This window comes from Geotrypetes seraphini, chromosome 10, assembly GCF_902459505.1.
Source record: "Geotrypetes seraphini chromosome 10, aGeoSer1.1, whole genome shotgun sequence".
Lineage (NCBI taxonomy): Eukaryota > Metazoa > Chordata > Amphibia > Gymnophiona > Dermophiidae > Geotrypetes > Geotrypetes seraphini.
Genome location: NC_047093.1, coordinates 144,648,189 through 144,663,736, shown reverse-complemented (window position 1 = coordinate 144,663,736; position 15,548 = coordinate 144,648,189). Strand labels below are relative to the sequence as shown.

The following is a 15,548-nucleotide window of genomic DNA, read 5'->3' as shown; positions in this document are numbered from 1 at the left end:
AACTCTGTATTTACTCTGACAAAGACCGACTGGAGAAATGAGCGCGAGTAATTCTGTTATTTTTAATCAAAACGGCAGAATGTAAAGCCAAATAGATAAAAGGCAACAGGTAATGGCAGGATGTGAAATAGTCACCGAGCTAAAGCCAGCAGACTTGTGCTTTTATTGATCAGATCCCACAGTTCGTAAGCTGAAGGAATCTGATGCATTTCCCAAGTCACGAAAAATAGGACGAGTGGTGCTTTTCAGCAGAGAAATGAGCTTTGATGGCCTCCTGCAAGGGATTCAGAAACCCATGCCTACTGCCTCCCCCACCCCCCTTCCCTAGCTTTCATCCTTCCCTCCCGGAATGCAGCCAGGCATTAATTTCTCATGAGCTCTCTCCAGCGCTGGGAAGACCCAGAATCCACTTGCACCGTCTGTGGCGGATCAGAAGTCTGGAAGACCAATTAAATTTTAATCAGCACAGTGAAAACAAAACAAAAAAAAAAGGAGCCTCAGCACATTAACTAGGTTGGGTGCCATTAATGCAGGCCGGACCCCACCCTGCCCTCCTCCTGCCTCTTGACTAGTTAAGAGCAGCTCAAGCATCTAAGGCTCAGCCTCTTTTCTTGCCTGTCCCACCCCGGCGTTGGGCTAGCAGCTGGGGCTACCACCCCGGATCCGGAGCTCTGCAGCTGTCCATGGTGCTGCAGGGAACAGAGGGGGACCCGGACAGGGAAAGAGGCCAGGCTTGGATCAGCTCAGGGGACTAGGGTGGGGCCGGGAGTTACGCCTGGCTCCGAAGTTGGTGCTTCAAAGTGGAAGGGCTCGGCCCGGCAGAACCAGAGCCAGCAGCTGGTCCGGGGCAAGCGGTGCTGTGGGCGGGGAGAGGGAGGCGTTGACGTCACGGGGATGGGAGCTGTTCGCGGTGCTGAAACGGAGGGGCAGGGAAGGGAGTCGGGGAAAGTAGGAGCTGTCCCCGGTGCTGAAGGCGGCCGCTGAAACCACAGGATCGAGAGCCCCAGTGCTGAAAGGTGGGGCGGTGCTGTCCCTTGCTTCCCCCCCCCCCCCATCTCCCGTCCCGGGGAGCTGAATCTCAGTGGATCAAAGTGACCTGTCGGGACTGGACTTTCTCTTCCCTCCTCCGGCCTTGGTTTGATGGGGGAGAAACTCAGCGGATTTACTGCTACACGAGGTCATTTCATTTGCGCCTCTTATGGCCCGATTCAGTCCAAGTTGACTTTAGCTAACCCCAGTCCTGTTTTACCCTATTCCTTCTCTTCTCCCGAAATGAAGAGCCTTTGTGTTTCGTCCTCTGTGTTGCTCTCCTGCAGGGGATTCAGTCTCGGGTCAGAGCTCCTAGAGCAATGAAACGCGTTTAAAGCCTTAAACGTGGTGATGAGACTAAGGCGAACTTTGTAATTTGTTTAAAACAAACCAACCAACCGGGGGTGAAAGAAAGCAAAAAGATAACCTCCGGCAGAATATCCTAACAGGAGCAGCATGGAGTTTAACAAAGAAGAATTCAAGAAACTGGCCGGCAATGCTTTAGGGCAGCTACACAGGTAAGTCCCTCTCTGGCTTTGTGGACCTCTGAGCTCGGTGGCTGGTTAGAAATGCCCGCCCGGGTCTGGGAGGGTCCTTGGGGGGTAGGAACCTTTACCCTCAGGAGATGGGGGGGGGGGGGGTTTCCAAAGGCACGATCAATCATGTGGCCTGATTTCCTCCCTCTCCAAAACCTCGGTGTTCGCCCTGGCATCTCCCCTCTCCCCTCCCTGAGGCTATAGGTAGACAATTAAACCATGAGACAACAAGGTATTGAAGTCTTGAAAATCCAGGACTTCTCTGCAAAGGAAAAGGCCAGTGGGTCGAGTACCCCCCCCCCCCCCACACACACACACACATCTTAATTTCTTCCTTTCCTTGGGCTTAAAGAGTCTTCAATTCATCGGTGTCACTCCAGATTTAATCAAGATCTTCCATCACTCCCTCACTCCCACCCACACACCTCCTTTAAATATCTTTCTTTAAGGGGGGATTTATGTTAAGTCAGTCCAATAAAGATAAAGTGAAGACTTCTTTTTTTTTTTTTTGTAATTCGTTCGTTTTCTTAAAATACTAATCCCGGGCGAGCTATTTAAGCATTTTTCTTTGCCCTGGTGATGCTGGTTGGGAGGTGGGGGGGGGGGGGGGAGTGTTAACACGGTTATGGGTGAGAACAGATTTTGGACTCGGTGTTCACAAAGTATCTTATCCTATAATCCTCCAATGCAGTTGAGGGTTATTTGATGGAGGGGATGATCATCTAAATCTGAAATTAATCCCAACATTTTATGCAACAAGAGAAGAATACAATAGGAGGATAGAAAGCAAATAGCTTCATGGTACACTAAAGCTGATGACTAATGTACTAGATGTCATTGAAGTCTTTGTCAAGGGGGCTTATGGTTTAATTGAGGCCAACATATGTTTTTTGCTATTTTGAGGGAATTGGTGTTAGGGATAGAAAGGCGTTAAAACTGGTAAATAGTCCTGGCTAATTTACTATAAAGTTCAAGAACTTGGGTGATGATAATTAGGATTTGTCCAGCTTGTGAAAAGAAAAAAAAAAAATCCCTGTCCTAGAACTGTCCTGGAAAGGGGGAGGGAGGGAACAGGATAGGAGATGTTGTCTCTAGTGAGAATGAAGGAATGGGAGAGAAGAAGGGAATTTGGCTGGAGAAGCCGTTTCTTGGAATAGTGAACAGAATGAGGGAGAGGAGAGGCTGTTTCTTGGAAGAGTGAAAAGAATGGGGTAGAGGCTGTCTCTTGGAAGACTGAAAGAGATAAGAGAGACTGTCTCTTGGAAGAGTGAAAGGAATGGGGTAGAGGCTGTCTCTTGGAAGAGTGAAGGAAATAAGGAGGAGGGACCGTCTCATGGAAGAGTTCATAGAATGGGGGAGAGGAAAGGCTGTTTCTGGGCAGAGTGCATTACTTGAACCCTTCAGAGCAGGTTGTTGTGTCCCGCTGCGGCTTCCCCCTCCCCCTTCCCCCCTCACGGCCCAAAGTCACCTTGAGGAAAGGCATCCAATGTGTACCAACTGCAGTCCGAGGCCTCTGCAGACACTCCCCAAACAGAACGGGAGAGGTTCCACCCCAGCTTGGCCCTGTTCCCCCCCACACACACATTTCTGAACCCCTAAATAATTTACCATCAGGTGCAATACCTTACATCTTGCAGAATACATAGGCACCATTAGCAATAGGAGAGGAAATAAAAGAGAAAATTAAACAACTGGATAAAAAGTGGAGTTTTTCGTCTTTAAGATCTTCCTTAAAATTCTGGTCTCCCTATAAGCCTTTGGCTCCATCTCTTCAGTCTCATACAGTCAATAAGAAAAGCAGTGAGTGAAGAAAAACAATCCCCTCTTTTTTTCGGTTTTTACAGGGAAACCCCCCCCCCCCACCCAGATTTAATAGGAGAACATTCAGCATGATGCAAGGCTCCCAGATATATCGAGCAATTCGTTTAGTAACACAATAGTTCCTTTAGAAATATTCAGTTGGACATTACAAACATTTGATAATAACGAAAATTCATATTGACATTCGAGAGAGAGAAAAAAAAAATTCTACCTTTGGGAGAAATCTCTGTATGTTTTCATGGTCGGAAGGAAACCTTTTCTATGCATTTATATTTTGGAAAATTCTCAATGCTTTTGTGCAATGGGGGAAAAACTCAGCAAAGGCTCTACAATACGAAAGCTTTCCTCGTACAAATGAAATTTAAAACCTGAGAGAATCGGACAAATACACCCCGTTCTTTCTCTCTCTTTTTTTCTTTTGTATAATTAGAACAGAAATATAATTTTCTATATTTCTATAGACATATTTGAGCAGGGAATCGGGATTGCCGGCGTTAGATATTTTTAAAATTGATATACATTTATTTTCATTGGATTTGAGATTTACTTAGAAAAATGCAGAACAGATCGGGCCGCATTTCTGTATCTCGTCAATTCCTACCTCGGTGAATCTTAATTTTGGGATGTATGTTTCAGATTTGGTTTCAGATTTAGGGGATTCTTGGAAGGGCTTTTGGAGATGACGGCTCTCGAGTTTATCCCAAGACCAGCCTGGAGGATCGGAAGTGACTATTTCTATCTGCTACAAAAAAAAGTGTTCTCTAACCGTCTACTGTGGTCTTTACTGGAAAATTATCTTCACAATAACCGAATAATCTCATAAACTTTGTACTGTAAACTATATTATGTAGTTTTACTGCAATACCTTTGATGACTTAGTTTACATTTATCTTATACGAGTTATATTTTAAATATAACCTTTTGCAATAAAAAAAATTCATGAAAAAAGTGCCTCTCTTTCTTTGATATGTGAGCATTGGAAAAACAAAACATCCTTTCTCTCTGCCGCTTCCCCGAAAATCCCAAATTCACCCGCTTCCCCAAAAGCCCCTCAAAAGTCAGGAAGAAAACGGTTATCAATTAAGCAGCACCTTATCGACTGAAATGTATTAATTCCACTGAAAATCATCCAGGAACGAGAGAAAGTAATCCCAAAATAAGACACTGCCTGTCCTGATTTTATTCAGTGTCTGATCGTTCCAAATAGACGAAATACATTACTGTATTTTAAATTGGATGGGTTTTTTTTTTTCCTATTGCTTATTCTAAATTATTTAAAACTAACCCAGATTTCTTTTCTGAACTGAATTATATGTACCTGTACTTTTTTTGTTTGGGGGGGGGGGGAGAATGGGGCAATCCTTCCACCATCAGAATTAAAAATTAAAATATTAACAAAAAATTTGTTTTTCTCTCCAAGATGGAGAGAGAGAAGTTGTCACCTCCAAAGGGAAGTTTTTAAGAGAGGCTGCGAGACACTTTGAAAGCAAGGTTCCAATATTTTCAGACGTCCCGGAAACATTTTTCCCAACACAGAGTAAACTTTTAAGAGTCCGGGGCGGGTGGGTTGGTAGGTAGGAGCGCCCCAAATCGAAAATTCTCTCGACCCCTACTCCTTTCAATAATCAGTGGATTTAAGTCGCAGCTTTACGCGCAAATGCAGCTATTCTTGACCAATAAATTATTTTGGATAAGCTAAATCATTTTCTATTTGTCATAAACACCTACACACGTATAAATGAAACGTTTTTACTGTCAACAAACCTACGACCAGGTTAAATAAAAGTCATTTTCTCTTCTGCAACCTTAGAATGATAAATCTCTTGAAACGTGAACATGCAGCGTCAGGCGTTAATGAGCCGGGTGTGTGTGGAAGATCAATTAGCCCCTACTCCTAAATGAGATGTTAATTCATTGGTCTCCCGATGTCTCTCTCGTAGGCTTTGCTTAAGTTCTACTACCTTTTGTACAAAATGGTGATCTTCTCCCCTACAAAGAAAGAGATTTACAGGAATTAAAAACTAATTTTTTTTTTCTATATTTGGGATCTTTAAAAAAGCGCCAATGAACAGGTGAAGAAAATTCCAAAGATGCAACCAGACCTAGCTTAGATGTGTCTCTTACAAGACCAAATAGTACAATAGCTTGATTAAATTTCCCTACATTCCCCAAACCCAGTTTTAGATGAGCATAATAGCTTTACTGGGTCCATCTAGCCCAGTATCCCGTCTTTCTGGAGGCCAATTCAAGTCCCAAGTACCAGACAAAAAAACCCAAAGAATGGCAACATTCCAGAGCTGAGATTGTGATGTCATAATGCCTCATTCCACCAATGCCTAAGAGCCAACCTCATCAGTGATGTCACAATGGCTCGATTTAACATAAGAACATAAGAATAGCCTTACTGGATCAGACCAATGGTCCTTCTAGCCCAGTATTCCCATCTTCACGGAGGCCATTCCAAGTCACAAGTACCTGGCAAAAGCCCAAATAGTAGCAGCATTCCATGCCTCTGATCCAGGGCAAGCAGTTTTGGTGCACTGCATGCCATATATTAGAAGGCTGAACACGGTTTTAATATTAAGCCAGGGGTAGGCAATTATGGTCCTCGAGAGCTGGAGCCAGGTCAGGTTTTCAGGATATCCACAATGAATATGTATGAGATGGATTTGCATGCACTGCCTCCTTGAGATGCAAATCTGTCTCATGCATATTTATTGTGGCTATCCTGAAAACCTGATCTGGCTCCAGCTCTCAAGGACTGGAATTGCCTACCCCTGTACTAGGCTGACAGAGCTGATTTTTCATAGGGATGTTTCTGAGGTGATGTTGGTGGGTCTTTCTTTTAAATCTTCCCAATACTGTACATCTCTAGTGAACTCCAAACCCCCCCCCCCCCCAGTCCCTGCCTGCTGGATTGATATTGCTGAAGGTCAATCGGTCTTCTCTGTCCTAGTGAAGGAATTTTACTGCTAAGGCCCAAAAGTCACCCTGATGGCAAAGGAAGAGAGACACCCCTTTAATCAAAGGCTATAGAGTACAATTTGGGAAGAGGGTCAACCCATCCTTTAGTGATCCTTCTGTAAGGAATATTCCATTATCTCTACGCTGAGCTTCACTGTGGTTTCAGGGTCTTTCCTTGCAACCCTCTCCCATCCACTTGCTCCTATGAAGGCTCAGTGCTTCTTTTGACATGAAGTTTTAGGGTCACCTTAGCTATTTCCCCAAAGTGGAGGGAGAGGTACTGTCAGGACCTGGGCTAGCTCCCCAAAAGAGAGTACTGTGCTTGGAGGAATAAAGGGGATTCCATGTGTTCAGTACTTGGGGGGGGGAGACAGGCAGCCCTCTCCTCTTCCTCAGGCCAGACACAGTTTGCAACCTGCATTTGAGTAGGGATTAGGGTCCTTCTGACTACTGTAATGCCCTCAGGAAAGTATTTCCTTGCCAAGAGCTGGGGAATGAGATTCATCGGTAGCAAAATATTTCTTAGAATGAACGTCTCTTTTCCAACACATGCCGACAACCTGAGAGGAGATCTGCTGACACCATAACCCACCTTATGCGCAGGCTCAATTTAAAGCAATGTGAAGATGTGTCTGGCAGCTGACACTCGATTTGCTCTACCTTTTCCCAAGCACCAGGGATCTCTCCGCTGGATCTACTTAAAATTATTAGCTGAATAGACTTTTGCCTAGCTAGGCGGATAACTGGAAGGGTGTCATGAGGGGAAGGGCTTTTCACATATGCACTCCTGAAAATATTCCCCAAATGTATCCTAAATATTACATTACATTAGTGATTTTTATTCCGCCATTACCTTGCGGTTCAAGGAGATCTCTTCGTTTTTATTTATTGGGATTTATTAACCACCTGTATGAAGAGATTCACCCAAGCTGGTGTACAGCAAGTAGAGTTTAACATAAAGTTTACAATTTTGTTAACAGCATAACAATAGCAAAATGACCGAAATGTAAACATAAATCGATGACGTAAACTAAAAATCGTGAAACATATCAAAATATACACATGTGTGGTGCAGTGGTACAGCCAAGGCACCCTGAGGTTGTGGGTTTGAATCCCGCACTGCTCCTTGTGACTTAAGTCCCTTAATCCGCATTGCCCCAGGTACATTAGATAGAGTGGGAGCCCGCCAGGACAGTTAGGGAATAATGCTTGAGTGACTGAATAATTCGTAATCCGCATAGGATATGCGGAATATAAATTATTTAAAAATAACATCAATGTAGTACATTGTCAACATAATGCCAATGAAGAAACTAATAAAGACGCATTAGAACATTCAACATCAATGTAATACAATGTCAACCCAATGAAGAACCCAATAAACATGCATTGGAACGTTCAAATAACAACCCCCCTTTTATCAAGCTTCGCTAGAGGCTTTTAGCATGGACTGGCAAGGTAAGTGCTCCAATGCTCATAGGAATTCTATGAGCATTGGAGCATTTATTGTACCAGCTCATGCTAAAAACCTCTACCTCTACGGGCCCATCGATATTAGGGGTGAGCAACAATTAAAAATATTAATTGTGGTTAAAAAATATCAACACCTGATTGATCACAGCCTGTGAAGGTGAAATAGGAAGTTGTGTGTGGAAGGGTCACGACCCAGCAGGAGGAAGGTTCTTTTGAGTCAGCCTTAGACAGCGTATGGGAATTTCTCACTCTGTCAGGGACCCTATGAAGAGCCAGGCCTGGCAAGGTAAATGTAGGGAGATGCCGAGCTGTCAATTAGACAAGGGGAGAGAAAACAACGCTGGACAACGGAAGGGAGTTGGAATAAAAACATTTTGGTCAGAGTTAAAAAATTTTAATCGTAGTTAAAAATTTTAACAAATTAATCGAGTTAATAGTGCACTAACCCCCTCCCCCCCCTTTTATGAAGACATGTTAGGCTTTTTTATCGCTAGCTATGGCAGTAAAAGCCCCAATGCTCAAGGTGTAAGTGTTGGAGCTAATACCGCCGCAGTTGGGGATATAAAGCCTAACGCAGCTTCATAAAAAGGGGCTTAAATGTCCACCCTAATAGACATAATACAGTATCAGCAGAATACCAATGATACATCTAATAAGCACACATTAGAACAGTCAAATAACATAGATATGTTGAAACGCTTCTCTACAATAGAGTTTACCATGTAGCCGAGGGGCCAAGAGCAGGTATATAGATAGGGACAAGATGGATGGTCCATGGCACATACGTACTCAACATTCTGCAAAGGCCTGACGAAAAAGCAAAGTTTTAGGTTTAGTGTCTAATTATTTGCTGGACCACTTTGCTCTTACCATCTCTAGACATCCATCTAGGTCAGGGATCTCAAAGTCCCTCCTTGAGGACTGCAATCCAGTCGGGTTTTCAGGATTTCCCCAATGAATATGCATGAGATCTATGTGCATGCACTGCTTTCAATGCATATTCATTGGGAAAATCCTGAAAACCCGACTGGATTGCGGCCCTCAAGGAGGGACTTTGAGATCCCTGATCTAGGTCCACTTTGTTGTTTGCCTTCCCCTCTATGAAGGGTAGAACTTGAAAGTGATTTATGGAGCGTCTGACATCTTTCCAGGCCTGATCTTGTTCCCCTGACTTTTTGTGCTACTTCTCATATTTTTATTGGAATAGGTTTATGCATTTTCTGTGTGTATTTCACTGATATTGTCAGTTATCTTATTATTGTAAACAGCAATGAACTACAAGGTACTGCGGTATATAAATGAAATTATAATTGTAGTTTCCTACACAAATTCCCATTCTGAATACCCCTCAACTTCTGGAATAACGCATCCCATTATAGAAAAAATAGACTTGCGATATCAGTCGCATGGAATGTTACTAGTCTTTGGGGATTCCACATGGAATCTTGCTCAATTTTTGAGATTCTAGAATGTTACGACTCTTTGGGGTTCTGGAACCTTGCTACTCTGAAGATTCCACATGCAATGTTGCTACTCTTTGGGGATTTCGCATGGAATATTGCTACTCTTTGGGTCTCTGCAGGTACTTGTGACCTGGATTGGCCACTGTGGAAACAGGGTAGACCATTGGTCTGACCTAGTATAACTATTCTTAAATACTTAAAAAACACATATTTTCCTATATACATCCAAATACTCTGTATTTTTTTTGTTCCATTGTTTTTTTTGAGCTCTCATTTACCCATGAATACTGTAAATTGCGAAGGTGCCCAGCACAAATATATACCCACAGTTAACACCAGGTGTGCTGACGCTGGGTTACACTAGAATTCTATAATGGTATCTCAGAGCCCAGCTGATATTATGGAATAGATGTCCACCAATCATCCTCAGAGCGCTTAAATGGAGGTGCTCAGTAGTAGAATTCCATTTTTGGCATCCACAGAATGTATGTAGAGCGGATCCAAGACGCTTCTCTCTACTACTCACTACTGTGACAAAATGCCAGAAATATATTGAAATTCTGAGGTCGTTTCAGTAACAGCAAGACAGACTCCCTCCATTTTGTGATGCCGCATAAAATCCAGCGTCACCAGAGGATGTGGTCAGAGCAGTTAATGTAGCTGGTTTGAGATCAGAAGGTGGAATGTAACACCTCTGGACATGGTCAGAAATCCTCTTCTGTAATCCGCCTTGAACCGCAAGGTAATGACGGAATAAAAGCCACTAATACAATGTAATATGTGGCCATGAAATCGAAAATGTTTTCAATTTCTAGAGTGTCCCTTTGGAATAAGTTGTCGGGACATTTAAGATTATATTCTGATGGTTTTAATTTTAAGAAACTGTTAAAAACCATGTTGTTTGTGGACGCATATTTGTAGAGCCAATACAATTTAGGATGTGTTTGATCTCTATGAAATAAATAGCTTCTGTACTGGTTTTTGAAGTCCACAAGCAGGCATCTATGCTATGACTAGGCTGTTTGTAGGGTCTGTTATACAGCGAATTGATTGATTATAGAGACTGAGCGAAGTTTGTTATTTTATTTAGGAAAGAATGGCAGTTTGTAAATTTTTAAGTTTCGGTCTGGAATTATGTAGGTAATTTGTTTTTATTGTCACTGTTTCAATTTTCTTTTGTACACCGCATAGAACTCCTAAGTACTACGGTATATAAATACATTTTTATGCTATGTTATGTTATTTTATGGAAACCGCTTAGAGTATAGGCAGTACATAAATATTCAAATAAATAAATAACTAACTAAGGGTTTGGATAAGTTCCTGGAGGAAAAGTCTATAGTCTGTTATTGAGAGAGACATGGGAGAAGCCACTGCTTGCCCTGGATCGGAATCTTGCTATTCTTTGATATTCTGCCTGGAATCTTGATACTCTTTGGGGTTCTAGAATCTTTTGTTACTCTTTGGGATTCTGGAATGTTGCTACTCCTTGGGTTTTGGCCAGGTACTAGGGACCTGGACTGGCCAATCGTGAGAACGGCATGATGGACCATTGGTCTGACCCAATAAGGCTATTCTTATGTTCTTATGTTAATAGAACAAACCCGCTATATGTACCATAACATCACTAACTGCCAGGACTCACGAACCAGCACCATGAAAAGTCGGCATTGCAAAGATTTCATGGGGCCCTCGAACCCCAATATACCCCCTATGAGGAAAACAGAATCAGCCGTACAGTGATAGATCCCTAAGCAGAAACCGCACTCTAGCAGAACTCCTCACCTCTACCAAACACCCACTATACAGACCCCCACCAAAATGAGAAACGTACAGACACACACTGATCTGGAAATCCTTCAATGTCAGAGACCGTCTGCAGTGCACGAGAAAGAGAAACAAAAATGAATTTCCTCTAGTATTGAGCAAGATCCAAAGAGAGAGGAAACACACTTCTCAAAGAGAAGAGAGGGGGAAAAACCCCCAACATCAGGGCAGAAATAATTCGTCAAGGGCCCCTAGGCACACAAGTACACTGGGCCCCCTGCCCCGCCCCTCCCCACCATGCGCCCAGGCGGAAACAGGAAGCTGTGTCAGAGGGAAGCTTTGGGCAAGCAGCACCGCTTGCAAAATTACAGTTCCCATTGACTTTCTTACCCGCGTTGCTTGCTTGTCTTACTTTCTGTCGATGGGAGTGGGGTTGCTGATCAGGGTGGGGCCTGCGTTGCCAATCGGGGGGGGGGGGGGCCGCGTTGCCGATCGATGTTGGAGGGGCCCATCGCCGTTTGGAAAAAACAATGTTGATGCCTTCTTTCATCGGGCCCCCCTGACCATTTCGGGCCCTAGGCACATGCCTACTTGGCCTATTGGTTAATTCTGTCCTGCCCAACATAGAATAAAAGACCATAAATTAGAAATAGAAATGTGCAGACACAAACTAATCTGGGAACCCTGATGACACGGTGACAAAATTCATCACCGTTCCCGTCCCCGCGGATAACCGCGGTAAACCATCTTCATGTCATTCTTTAAGGAGAGAGGGAAGAATCAGAGTATAATTGGGCACAACCACTGACCCGCAAGCTTTGCTTTGAAGAATGCTGGTGTAGAAGGACTGAGGTTGAAATAGATACTAGAAAATGACATGGGATTATTTTCCGCGGTTATCCGCGGGGACGGGGAACGGTGATGAATTTTGTCACCGTGTCATTCTCTAGCTGAGATGTCAGAGTTTGTCTTTAGAACAAGAGCAGAGAAAGAAAAGGAGAAATGCATTTCCTGCTCTACAGAGCAAAATCCAAAGAGACCCATTTCCCAGAGAGAAGAGAAATAGACATAGAATACGAGATCAGAAATGAGGAAAGAGCAGACACAAACTGAGCTGGAAACCCTGAGATTCTGCAGTGCAAAAGAAGCAGAAATGCATTTCCTCCAATACTGAAACCAAGTCCAGAGAGAGAACCCAAGAATGAACAGGGATAATGGGTCTAATCCTGGAGGAAAGAGGAGAGAGGGCAGTCAGAGCTCCAGAATTCATGGTGTCCAGCCACCTGGCTGGCAACAGGACAATGTGAAGTGGCACCAGAACCCCCGAAACTGACCCTTTCTGTCAGTTTTGGATCCTCTGAGCTAAGATCCCCTTTTACTAAGCCGCAATAAAGGTTTTTACCGCAGCCCGGGGCACTAAATGCTCCAACGCTGCTCCGACACTCATAGGAACTGTATGACCATTGGAGCAGCGAAGAACATTCAGTGTTCCAGCCGGCGCTATAAATCTCTTGTGTGGTCTTGTAATGGGGCAGGGGAGGCGGTTATCGGCATTGAAGAGTTTAGTGCTCCGGACTGCAGCAAAAACCTCTATCGCAGCTTAATAAAAGAGGGGTTAATATGCTGTAATTATCACTTAAAAAAAAAAAAAAAAATTGGACTTGGAGGATGAGATGTACAGTGTCAGCATCTATGAGACAAACATGTTTTTTTTCTGTTATAGAGCATTATGGACCCCTGTTCGGTTGCAAAAATTAGTCAGCTCTAAGTCTAATAGATGTTGGCACTGTCATCTTGAAGCAGGGACTTTAGATCATTTGTTATTCTACTGTGCATTTATTACGGTCCTTTTGGAAAGCAATTTGGGACCAAATTAATTGTTTATTAGACAACCCAGTGGCATGGTATGGCAATGAGAGCAAAAAGTCAGATTTCTTCAAAAAACAACAAATTGTTGCTTATAATGACTGGGGTTGCCATTCAACAAATTACTTATAATTGGAAGAACTGGAGTAGACTAAATTATAATTTTGGGTGGAATTCTCTATGTCACATATATAAAATGGAAAGATTTATTGCAATACAGCGAGGGTGTTTTACGAAATTTCAAGATGTGTGGGAGCCATTACCAAAATATTGTACTGATTAGATGACATTTTTTCCCTTAATTTTACAGGTTCAATTATGAGGGGGGAGGGGGGATAATTTTATTATTATATATTGTACAAGGTATTTGATTATATAATAAAAAGGGGTGGGAAGGGTGGGAGATAACAGCATATTATCTGTCCTATTGATGATTATTAAGTGATATATTTATGTACGTTTGAAAATGAATAAAGGATTATAAAAATAAATAAATAAAATTTTTTCCCTCTTCCTTTCATCACAATGAGAAAAATTTTTGAAAATTCCCCTTCCTGCCTTTAGGCTGTGAGAGGGACCTCTTTCACCCCTCTGCACCAAAAACCTGATGCCAAGTGGGCGGGTGGTGAAAGCCAAGTCCCCAACACTCATTATCCACCAGTTTTCTAAGCATGTGGACAGTTTGGCAACCTGCACAAATCTTCCAGCCAGAAAACATTTTCCCCATCTGGAGTTTCTGTCTGAGCAGTTTTCACACACAGTTTAATCGGGAGAGGTGGCGACACCTTCCCAATTTCTCACGTTCAGTTCACAGCAGGATGATATCACCACCAGAGGAAGAGCCACAGCTGTTAATTAATGCTCTGCTGTGCCCAGAATAGATACTGAAGGAAAAGTGAAGTTTATTACTAAAGTATCTTGTGATACAATTCAAGATTTGCTCCCTCATACCAACCATTGCTCTTTCAGGAGACCCCCCAAACCCAGTTCTGTCAATGCACTTCACTCCTGCCCTGCAGCAGCCCCTGCTATTCCAGTACCGAGACCCTCAAACACAGCTCTGCCAATGCACCTCACTCCTGCCTTGCAGCACCTCCTGCTATTCCAGTACTGAGACCCTCACACACAGCTCTGCCAATGCACCTCACTCCTGCCCTGCAGCACCCCCTGCTATTCCAGTACCAAGACCCTCACACACAGCTCTGTCAATGCACCTCACTCCTGCCTTGCAGCACCCCCTGCTATTCCAGTACTGAGACCCTCACACAGAGCTCTGCCAATGCACCTCACTCCTGCCCTGCAGCACCCCCTGCTATTCCAGTCCTGAGACCCTCACACACAGCTCTGCCAATGCACCTCACTCCTGCCCTGCAGCACTCCCCTGCTATTCCAGTCCTGAGACCCTCACACACAGCTCTGCCAATGCACCTCACTCCTGCCCTGCAGCATCTTCTGCTATTCCAGTACTGAGACCCTCACACACAGCTCTGTCAAAGCACCTGAGTGATAATATAGTGCTATGGGCCTGTGTTTTTAGACCTGAAGGAATTCCAAAGCTTTATGGATTCTCCAGCCCTGAAGAACAGTCTCTTATTCCAACACTGAAGCCATCTCCGCCCTTCCACTGCTGTTCCCCTTTCCCCCTGCCTCCCCCAGTCTTATTTCTTATTTGAGGAAGAACAGAATGCAGGCACCATCCCTCACATGTTCTTTGGCGCCCCCTGCAGGGTCCTGGAGAAAAGGCAGACTACTGGAGAGACCATTGAGCTGACAGACCAGGGACGCCCGGTGACGATAGCCGAGAAGAGACAACCCGTGGTTGACTGTACCTGTTTTGGGTTGCCTCGCCGTTACATCATCGCCATCATGAGTGGTCTGGGCTTCTGCATCTCCTTCGGGATCCGCTGCAATTTGGGGGTTGCCATTGTCAGCATGGTAAACAACAACACCATCTACAAGGGCAACAAACTCATTGTGGAGGTAAGTTTATCTCCCCTCCCCCCTCCCCGCCTCATGGGTATGGGTGGGCTAACCTCCTATTCTCTTTTAAGGGGTGGGGGTGGACAGTGGGACACAGATAGCAAATCCCAAGGTGACTTTGACTGAACCCAACCCAACAAGAGTAAAATGTGATTTCTATTACCAAAATCATGATTATTACCCATAAGAGACATTACCAGTAGCACAAGCGTAGGGTTAACATAAGGCTCCAGAAAAGGAGGACAGATTGAGACATCCAGGTTTTACTTCCACTGAAAGCAATGGAAGTATGAAGAAAAGATAGAGACATCTGAGTTTTACATCCATTGAAAACAATGGGCATAAAACCCAGATGTCTCAATCCATCCTCCTTTTTCTAGCACCATATGGTAACCCTAGACCCAGTGTTCTGCCCCTTCGCCATTATATCCACCAGCACTCTGAACCCCTCCTAGCATATCACCTCTCCTTCTCCTCACCTCCTGGAATGGTAAGAGAAAGTGTAGTTACTTACCTGTAACGTAGGTTCTCCGTGGACAGCAGGATAGTCAGCCACATATGGGTGTTGTCCCAACACCTCCCAATTTGCGGATAAGCTCTCCAATAGCTCAGAGAGATTTTTTTTTTTTTTTTTTTTCTGAGCAAATGC

The 15,548-nt window shown here is 43.9% G+C and overlaps 1 protein-coding gene across 1 annotated transcript in view; it reads left to right on the top strand.

The window, feature by feature from the left end:
- Positions 1–15,548, top strand: part of SLC17A7 (solute carrier family 17 member 7) — a 55,981-nt gene that overhangs the window by 20,883 nt on the left and 19,550 nt on the right. The window contains exons 2-3 of the mRNA XM_033962406.1: positions 11,375–11,412; positions 14,647–14,899. Of these exons, the coding sequence (XP_033818297.1) occupies positions 11,375–11,412; positions 14,647–14,899 (291 nt within the window). The remainder of the gene's footprint in view (positions 1–11,374; positions 11,413–14,646; positions 14,900–15,548) is intronic.